This window comes from Terrapene carolina, unplaced genomic scaffold, assembly GCF_002925995.2.
Source record: "Terrapene carolina triunguis isolate 2854851 unplaced genomic scaffold, T_m_triunguis-2.0 Scaffold191, whole genome shotgun sequence".
Classification (NCBI taxonomy): Eukaryota; Metazoa; Chordata; order Testudines; family Emydidae; genus Terrapene; species Terrapene triunguis.
In genome coordinates this window covers 1,832,365-1,842,465 of record NW_020664542.1, presented here as the reverse complement: position 1 = coordinate 1,842,465, position 10,101 = coordinate 1,832,365, and the positions used below count along the sequence as shown (strand labels likewise).

At 45.9% G+C, this 10,101-nt stretch overlaps 2 protein-coding genes across 7 annotated transcripts in view; one reads left to right on the top strand and one right to left on the bottom strand.

Moving 5' to 3' along the window:
- Positions 1-1,114: 1,114 nt before the first annotated feature.
- On the bottom strand, positions 1,115-4,358 carry LOC112110048 (jerky protein homolog-like). The gene is made up of 2 exons (XM_024204858.2): positions 4,071-4,358; positions 1,115-3,448 (listed from the first exon to the last, which is right to left on the bottom strand). The coding sequence occupies exon 2, from the start codon at positions 2,969-2,971 to the stop codon at positions 1,358-1,360; it is 1,614 nt and encodes a 537-aa protein (XP_024060626.1). The 5' UTR covers positions 2,972-3,448; positions 4,071-4,358; the 3' UTR covers positions 1,115-1,357.
- A 261-nt stretch (positions 4,359-4,619) lies between these two features.
- Positions 4,620-10,101, top strand: part of PPP1R12B (protein phosphatase 1 regulatory subunit 12B) — a 157,939-nt gene continuing 152,457 nt past the window's right edge. For all 6 annotated transcript variants that reach the window (XM_026654370.2, XM_026654368.2, XM_026654367.2 and 3 more), the window contains exon 1: positions 4,620-4,976. In XM_026654370.2, the coding sequence (XP_026510155.1) occupies positions 4,698-4,976 (279 nt within the window). In that variant the 5' untranslated portion in view covers positions 4,620-4,697. The remainder of the gene's footprint in view (positions 4,977-10,101) is intronic.

Sequence of the window (10,101 nt, the reverse complement as noted above, 5' to 3'; positions counted from 1 at the left end):
TGTCTACACTGTGAATTCCCCAGGAAACTCAGATCGCCTAAGCAGGTCCGCTTTACTTTTTTCCTCAAAGCACAGTGTCAAAGGTTGGGTCCAGAGGTGCGAAGTTGCCTTCACCTTTTCCCAAATATTTCCTACGAATCCTACTTAAATTTGTTTGTCTAGGACATTGTTTCAAAGAGTCCTTTGAAGCTCATAACATTTCCTAGGGTAAACGTTTAGCCATGTTTCCTCCCTAGAGATGTTCTATACAATCCCACAATTTTACATACACATTTGCATTTTTAATATAATGAACTCCTAAGATACTGAATGTTAATTCAATAAGGTTTAACTTCATTCAATAAGGTTGGACCAGGATATTTAAGGAAATTGCCATATCTGTCACACTGACAGCCAAAGTCCTTTTTGAAAACACAATTACTGCAGAATTATAGAGATTTTTGCAAACAGAGATAAGAAAACAACTAAGATGCAACAGATGTGGGAACCACTGACAACCAGGAGAGCAAATTTTAATAAAACAAGATTTAAAACCATGGTCTCTCTCCTATATCAAAGTCACCCCGCGAAAGGCCTGAAACTGGAAACACTTAACACGAAGCATAGTGCTTATTACCATGAGTAGTTAGCTCCATTGTTCAGCAAGAGTTCGATCCTGCACAATAGACTGAAATCAATGGGCCTACCCCTATGTTTAAAGTTAAGGATGTGCTTAAGTGTTTTGCTGGATCAGGCCAGAATGCTAAGCATCTGGTAGGCTCACACCCCCATAGGCTCTGCAAAGTGATTGTTGGTCAAATAGATCTGTAACAGGGAAGTTAAATGTCAATTCTGGCCACCAGAGGGAGCTCATAATGTACAATACAGTAGAACCTCAGAGTTACAAACACCTTCCGAATGGAGGTTCTTCCTAACTCTAAAATGTTCATAACTCTGAACAAAACATTACGGCTGTTCTTTCAAAAGTTTACAACTGAACATCGACTTAATACAGCTTTGAAACTTTACTGTGCAGAAGAAAAATGCTGCTTTTAACCATCTTAATTTAAATGAAACAAGCACAGAAACAGTTTCCTTACCTTGTCAAATCTTTTTTTTTAAACTTTCCCTTTTTTTTAGTAGTTTACGTTTAACATGGTAATATATTTCAATTTTAAGTAATTTCTCTTGCTTCTTTTTTAGTGTTAGTTATCCATGAAATAAAAAAGCCAACATAAAGGCCCACCAATTTAAAAGTCCATTCAAATAGCACTAAAAAAATGCTGCAGCAAAACGTACCGACACTAGTCTTTATAATGACAATTAAAAAAAAAAAAGTTTCTAAACTTAACTTTCCTGCTTAACTTTACAGCATAAACTATGTAGACTTGAAAAAATCTTTAATGGTACTTTGCTTGAGGTTGCTAACAAGCTTTTTTGCTGCCAAGGTGCGTAGCTTGTGAAGCATCATTAGGTTAATCGGTGTGGCTTCAGGCTGTTGTTCAAGCCATTGAAGACAGGCAGTGAAGCACTCTTCTGCTTGCATGTGTGGGATCTTCTTGGCGTTCTCCCCCTCCTTGTCGCTGTCACTGTCCGGTTGTGCTGTTTCTCGTACCAATTCAATTATCTCATGGTCGCTAAGAATAGGGTGCCCGTTCTCATGTTTATCTGCGTTTAGCCATTCCTCCTGTTCCTCCGTGGTGATATCCAAAAGCTGTTGCTCTTCAGAAAAATCTAGTTGATTTATTTCCATCTGCTCATTGTTTTCCAAATTATCTGGTTCAGTGTTATCAATACACCGCCAAAGTGTATTCCATGAGCGTCTCAAAGACTCAGAGCTAATCTCACTCCAGGATTCGGCACACATGTAGACAGCATCTTTGATTGTCAGCTGTTTACAAAAATCTGTGTAAGATTCAAATTGCATTGATCCCAGTAATAATCGCTGTAAGAGGTTTCGCTTGTATCGACATTTCATGTTTTCCAGAATGCTTCGGTCCATTGGCTGAATGAGGCTGGTGACATTTCGTGGCAAAAACAAACAACGAATGCTTCCATCTTCTGTCAATAGATTTTCAATGGCAGGATGAGATGGAGCATTGTCCATCAGTAGCACAGCTCGGGTAGGTAACGATTTTGAGGTAAGGTAGTCTTTCACAAGCGGAACAAAGTGTTTAAAAAACCAGTCGGAGAAAATGCCTTTATCCATCCAAGCACAGCGCTGGCTGTAGTAATGGACAGGTAGAGCTGACATAGTGACGTTTGCAAAGCAGCAAGGTTTCGCCTTTTTATGAATGAACACCAATGGGAGACGGAAATCCCCGCTTGCATTAGCAGTAGCCATCAGCGTGACCCGATCTTTACTGGATTTGAAATTCTTCGCCTGTTTTTCTGAATTGTCTGCCAGAGTCTTGTTTGGAAGCAGGCGCCAATACAAGCCCGTCTCGTCGCAGTTAAACACTTGGTCCCGGGTAAGTTCGTGCTGTTCAATAAATGATTTGAAAATGTTTTTAAATACACCTGCAGCATTCCAGTCACTTGTTAGAAACTCTTCTTGCATCCTCAACTGCCGTATTCCATGCCGATTTTTGAACCGACAAAGCCACCCTGTGCTTGCTTTAAAATGGTTCTCACCTTTGTCTGGATACATTTCTCGGTAGAGTAACTTTGCCTTCTCGGTAACCATGACACCACTTATAGGAGTGCCTTTTGATCTCTCTTGTGCAAACCACAGATGCATTGCCTTATCAAAAGCATCATCAGCAGCTTTGCGTACAATACACCTGCTTTTTACTGTTCCGTTGTCTTTGGCTTCTTTTGCAAATTGCTTTATTTTTTCCTGGCTTTTCCGAATATCGGTGATGGTTGATTTCCCGATACCATATTCTACTGCTATGTTGCTGAGGCTAACACCACTGTCGAGTTTTTTTAATATTTCTAGTTTTGTGTCAATTGAAAGTGTGACACGTTTGCGCTTCCTACTGCTTGCCATTTTGCTTAGTCACACAGTATTTGCTTTCCCACCCCCCTCTGGTGCTGCCTGATTGCGTAATTCCGGTTCCAAATGAGGTGTGTGGACCAGTTGACAAGTTAGTTTGTAACTCTGGTGTTCGTGTCGGCGAGGTTCTATTGTATATGTAACAGAAACATACTGAAACTATTGAATAAAATGTAGTCACAGACTCCTAATGGAAAACTGAAAAATATTCTGTTTTGAAACAATTCAGCTCTGATCTAATATGTTCTGTTTTCTTTTTTTCCGTCTCTACTTGTTGTTGTTCATGAAAATAGGAACTTTGTTACTTAAAAATTAATCTGCTGCTCCTTCTTTCTCAGTTTGTAACCTTAAAAATATTTCCACTACAAACAGATGTGATGTATCAAAGGGAGTGTACTGAATTCGGAATAAGGTGCATGAGTGGGTTAATTTCTAAACAATGAAGTTCCTCCTTTCAATCAAAAGTTCCTACTGATCAAACAGAAGACAAAAAGAAAGAACATGTTATATTAAGTTATTACAATTCATTATTGAGTAATTAAAAACTGGATCATGATGCACACTTATGAGGAGGCAGAGGAAAGTTTGTATGTGCGCCTTTAGGCACTGATCCTGCAAACAGTTATACACATGCTTATCTTTAAGCATGTGAATATATCCATTGGTTTCAATGGGACCACTCATGTAAAGTTAGGCAAGCATTTGCAGTTCGGCATCAACACTTCCGGCCTTTTGAATGCTTTAGGCCCTAATCCCACAAATTTCAGTGGGCCCAGTAATGTGCTTAAAGTGCCGTCTGTGTGTATGTCTTTGCAGTCTCAAGGCCTAACTGTGCAGCCTTAACAGATGTTCTTTTTTACATACATTTTAAAATCTATTTCTTTGAATCGCACTTAGAAAATCCACAATTGGGGACTGTTTCGGCAAGACACCCCCAGGAGGCAAAATACGATGCCATGGTGTAACAGACGCCTAGGGCTGCTAACGTTGTAGTGCAAAAATATGGGGCAGTTTTCTTAGCACCCCTGCCCTACCCCTCCTCCAGAAATGATCACTGTCATCACCATTAGTAGCAATAATACGCAGTACTCACCTGCATTTACAGGGTATTTCTTGCTGCTTTTTGCAGCACTCAGCAACTCCTGATCTTGCTGTACAGAGATGCAGAAACAAGGGACAACCCTTGGCATGAGGGGCTGTTAGCCAGCCTAAAGCCCCATGTTTGGAACAGCCTCAGCTTTGCATGCCTGGGACCTGGCTTTCCCCACGCCCAACGCTGGGGAAAGTGATTGACTGTATATCCCCTGCTGGGATGTGGGTCATGAATTACTGCGGGGGGGAACTGGATTCAACAGGAGCTGCAGAGGAAGACGGAAGTGATGCGTCTGCCCAGCCCGCAAGAAGGGGAAAGTGCTTCCAGTTCCGGAGGCTGCAGTCTCGCTGCTCTTTCCGCTTGGAATTCTGGGAGTTGTAGTCCGAAGGGGGCTGTGCGCGACCGGGCGGAAACGACAGGCGCGGCTCCTGGGCGCGGAGGAGTCTGGGAGTTGTAGTCCACGCAGGGCCGGCGTCGGAGGGCCTGGGGGAACTACGTGTCCCATGGTGCTTCCGGGCGGCGGCGCCTGCGCGGTGCGGCCGAGGAGTAGTAAACATGGCGCCGGGGGCGCTGCGCTCTCCTCCGGGGTGAAGCTCGCTGCGGTCCCTGCTCCTCAGTGCGGCGGCGATGTCGGAGCCGGGGCACCTGGGGGTGAAGCGGGCCGAGTCGGCGCGGCTGCGGCGGGCCGAGCAGCTGCGGCGCTGGAAGGGTTCGCTGACCGAGCTGGAGCCGGTGGGCGCCCGGGGCCAGCACCGCGGCGGGGGGGCCCCCCGCGTCCGCTTCGAAGAGGGCGCCGTGTTCCTGGCCGCCTGCTCCAGCGGGGACGCCGAGGAGGTGAAGCGCCTGCTGGCCCGCGGCGCCCGCATCAACACGGCCAACGTGGACGGGCTGACAGCGCTGCACCAGGTACCGGGACCGGACCCCCTCCCCGCGCCCTGTCCTGACACCCCCCGGTTCCGGACAGCGGTCCGGACTGCCCCCAGGGACAGGATCCCCTCCCCGCGCCCGGTCCTGACACCCCCCGGGTCTGGACACCGGTCCGGACTGCCCCCTGGGACCGGATCCCCTCCCCGCGCCCTGTCCTGACACCCCCTCGGCCCGGACACCAGTCCGGACTGCCCCCAGGGACAGGACCCCCTCCCCGCGCCCGGTCCTGACACCCCCTCGGCCCGGACACCGGTCCGAACTGTTCCCCGCGCCCGGTCCTGACACCCCCTGGCCCGGACACCGGTCTGGACTGCCCCCTGGGACCGGACCCCCTCCCCGTGCCCGATCCGGACTGCCCCCTGGGACTGGACCCCCGTGCCCGGTTCTGACACCCCCCCGGCCCGGACTGCCCCCTGAGACTGGACCCCCCCGCCCAATCCCCATGAAACTGACATCCTGGCAATGGACCCCCATCTCCCCGGGAGAACCTCTCTCCGAGACCCCCATGGGACTGACACTAGCGAGACCTTCTCTCCTGGGCTGTCACTCCCCCGGGGCTGGGACCCCTCGGATCTCTCCCAGGACTGGCACCTCCAGGGGGCCTTCCCTCTGCACCCTCACCTCCTGAATGATTCTCCCTCTGTGATTGGGACCCCCAGGGGACTTTCTCTCCCAGACTGCTCTGAACTTACCCCCATGGGGCCACCCCACACTGATCTCCCCACCCATCCCCAGGGCTGTCATCTCCTTCCCCGGTAGGTGGTCTGTTCCACTCCCCAGGGGCCAGGACTTCTTGGGCTTGATGCCCACTTTCGTGTGGCTGACTCCTGGGGGACAGGCTGGTTATGCCCTGGGCATTACCAGGTGATGGTGTCTGAGAGGTAACTTCCCCGACAAGGGCAGGGTAATTGCTACCTCTCAATCTCACAGACAGGTACTTGGCTCTTCACAGCCCTATGTCAAGTACCAGCTGTGGAGGTGGGAGGTAGTAAGGGTCAAGGGGTGCTGTCCCATCACCTTCCTGGCTGGGGTGGTGGACACCTTCACCAGGTAATATTCCTGGTAGCTCTTCTCCAGGTAATTGTATCTAAGGACCCCTCATCCCCTGAAACAAAATCTGCCCCATCAACTTCCCGTGTTAAGTAATCTTTGCTGCGCTGCACAATGTAATAACCTTCCTCCAGGCTATTGCCCAGACTAAGATAATCCTCTCCTCTTCCCCCCACCTGGCACCTTACAGTCCCACTCTGGAATAACTACTGATCACTGCCCAGCGCTATGTACAAAGAATCCTCCTCGCTCATCAAATTTCATTCTTCCCCCAATGTAATCTCCTTGCAGCAGGTTACACCCCTACCATGCCACTATTCACTCTCCATGCCTTAGGCTACATTGCCTTCCCTCCCCCAATAACAGCCACATGGGTTTTCTTTCCACCAGTAACAAATAATACTCCCTCCCCAAGAACCCAGGAGGAGAAGAACATAAGACTGTAGAGACTTGGCTCAGTGCACTGTCTTTTCCTCTTGGGTGGGGGTGGGAGGGGGAGGGAATCACTGAGGAGAAAGAAAACAAAGCTTTCAAATATCTTGTCAGTTTCTTGCAGGAGAGGGCAAGATCAGATTGGCCATTGTTTGGGGCAATGCCTATATCTGGGTCTTAAGATGTTGAGGAACAAAGTGAAATAAACAAGGCTTTGGTGTGAGAGAGGTCCATTTTACATATCTGTCCCTGTCAGTACCTACAGAAGGGACCCTATAGCATCTAGTGCAATAACATACGATCTGCTCTGGCTATTTTAAAAATCAGGCAGTTTGATTATTGTAAAATCTCACAAGGAAATAGAGCAGCTAAATGAGCCAAATAGAGTGCTGGGCTGGCTGTCCAATCTTACAGCAGAGAGAGAAATTGACAACTCTGATTTCTTGAAACTTTATATGTAGAAACTGTTTCAGCTCTAGGACTGTGTTTTTCATGTCTAGAAATAACTACTGTACTTGGAAAACTTGGGGGTTGCCATTTTTGCAAGGTCAGAATGGGCTCTTGTCTGCCTCCTCGTATCTACCATGTGGGAGTTGCCCTGATACTTTTGACTTCCAAATTTTTTTTTCTTGGCAACCTTTGCAGAGAACACAAGGTGCCAAAGTCTCAGATAAGCAACATGGATTCTATTAATATAAATCCAAATGTACTGCAAACTACGCAAAAGTAACCTTAGAGGCTAGCCTTAAAATGTCAAAATCTTGGAAATTCAGCATCAAGCCCAATTCATCCCTTAGCTTACGTTGTGCCTATGTAATGCAACGTGTTACATGATATAGTGTATTAATGTCAGATCTGTGGTACCCTGGTACAACAGTGAGGCAGCTATATGTTTAAAATGACTGGCAAGGAGCTTAGCAGAGCATCTGAAATTACAGCTGGTTGCTTTTGTCAGTGAAGTCAGGTTTATTTTAAATTGTATTTAAAAGTTCTTGTTTCTTGCACTGGCTGAGACCTTGTAGACTAACTATCACTGCGTTAGATTTTTGTGGTCAAGTGATAAGACCTTGAAATTATGGTTTTATAAAGAATATGCTGACTATGGTGGCACAAAAAAGCAACAGTAGTTGAGTCGTGTAGTAGCTCCTGTCTTGGTTTGGTTAGTATTGTGAACTGAAATACTTGGGACACCTAGCAACTCTGTTCAAGGAATGTGACCGTTTCTGATCTGGATGTAGGCTGTGGTCTGCGTTCATATTTCCTCATGACCAAAGGTGACGTGCTTTGACATATCCTTATTAGCCCATCTCCTCGTCTGGGCCAGTTTGATTGCTTGAGTGTACAGGTATTAAAGGCATTTTTTAGCTATGGTATTGTGGAAAACACCAATTGACAATGTAGTGAAAATCCATAATTCACATTTTTCTGATATAGTTTTTTTAATAAGTTGTACCTCATAAGCTATATAACATTTGTACTTCTACTTTAATTATCTTGGTGGTAATAATGGATAATCCCATGGACTCTAGCAACAACCGTTATGTAAGTAGTTATTGAAGAGTTTAGGGTGTAAAAAGTATTTGATAGAGGAAAATTGAATTAGTGGTGGATGTAGCATGGTAGAGTTGGAAGGAGAGGTTCTCTCGGAGTCCAAGATGGAATTGTTGCCACAGTTCGAGGAAATTATTATATCACCTTGCTGACGCTTGCAATACAGACCTCCAAAAAAAGCTTGTAATTAAGCATATCGCTACTTGTGGTTTGAGCATTGGTCTGCTAAACCCAGGGTTGTGAGTTTAATTCTTGAGGGGGCCATTTAGGGATCTGGGGCAAAGATCTGTCTGGGGATTGGTCCTGCTTTGAGCAGGGGGTTACCTCCTGAGGTCCCTTCCAACCCTGATATTCTATGTGTTGTCCGAGTTTTCAGACATTGATGATAAATTCTTTCTGCCATGAGATCAGATTTATTGAATGAGGGACCAGCGATCAGCAGACAGCACCCAAACTTCAATTTGTATATGGAAAGGATTCTATCTTAGTGACTAACAAAGTGTTGGATAACACAGTGAAGAATAACATTTAGAGCTTGATATTGTAAACTGTTAACTCATCCATAAGAATAGTTCTTAGATATGTGAGTAGTCAAAGTGAAGCAAATGAGACAACACAAGTGTGAGGCTTAATTGTATGAGTAAAGATTTGCAGGAAGGGAGGTGATATTTTGATTGCTAATAAACTTTGCACTAGTTTCCCCCTCCCACGTTAGAGTGTTGCCGTTTTTCACTGTGATGCCAGACTAAACATTCTTGTATATATTATAAATTCATGGAACGCTGTTTATATATGATAAAGTTGATGCTGACTGATGTAAACCATGTTGCACCTGACAGATTTATATCAAATGATAATGCATGTGTAACCTTAAATATATCTGAAAATCTGAGTGATGGTGTTTTGGTATTGAGTGTATGGGTCACAGGATGTTTTCTTTCCTATTTGGAAGATGACACTCTGGATAGTGTAAAGCCATCCCTCAAAGCCAAAGTAAGTTGAAGGGCCTGACAAACAGCTAGTGTGTTGACAAAAGCTGCAACAAATAGAGTATAATACAGTCTGAATATTTCTGTAATACGGTTATTTTTATTGGCATTAAAAACATATTTTGGAGAGAGATTTAGGGCAGACGGTATAGGGTGAATGATGTGCGCATACACTTGTAAAACCAAATGGCTACGTAAAGAGGACAGGGATTCTGTTAATTGGAACAAGTCTGCTTTGTTGCTGGGGTAGTTGGTAGGAAATGTTTTCTTTTCCATTAAAGCAAGTACGTTTAGGCAAACGAGGTGCTTGTGTTCAAGGAGTTAAAATGAGACTTTCAGTACAAGCAGAGGTTTGTCTAGCTCAGCAGTTCTCAAACTTTAGCAACCTGAAGACCCCCCATTTTGTTTTAAAAATTTTTGCGGCGCTCCAAGCCGGCTTCTAATTTTCCCCTGGGGTGCTCAGCCCCTGTTCGGCCCCAGGCCCCACCCTGTCTCCACCCCTTGCCCCAAGGCCCCACCTTGTCCTGCCCCTGCTCAACCCCTGCCCCTCCTCTTCCCAGCCTCTTTCCTCCCACCGAGCATGCCCCATGCCCTCTCCTCCCCCTCCCTCCCAGTGTCTCCTGCACACTGCTGAACAACTGTTCTGCGGTGTGCAGGAGGGAGGGGGAGGAGTTGCAATGGGGTCAGTGGCCTTGGACATGACTCACTGACCCCCAGGGGTTTGTGGACTCCAGTTTGAGAACCGCTGGTAGCTCATTGGTTTACGCAAGTTAAGAATGTGAGTTTCAACTTTCTGCCATTTCATTCTTGCCTGATTTTACATCTTCATATATAAATGTCACAGGCCACACAAAATAATATTAGTTTAGTTTCACTGGAAGCACTCAGTGGCTTCACACACTTTATTGCTTTCATACAGGGTAAATTTGAAGCATCTTGCACTTTTCCATTTGGATAGTCATAGCTATATGTACTTGGGGAGACCTACTCTTTGCTATATAACTGTGAAACTGTAGTTTGAAAATGACCTTTGAAATTACAAGTGGCATTACAGAGCCTCCAGCTGGCAGTGGCCATCTTTC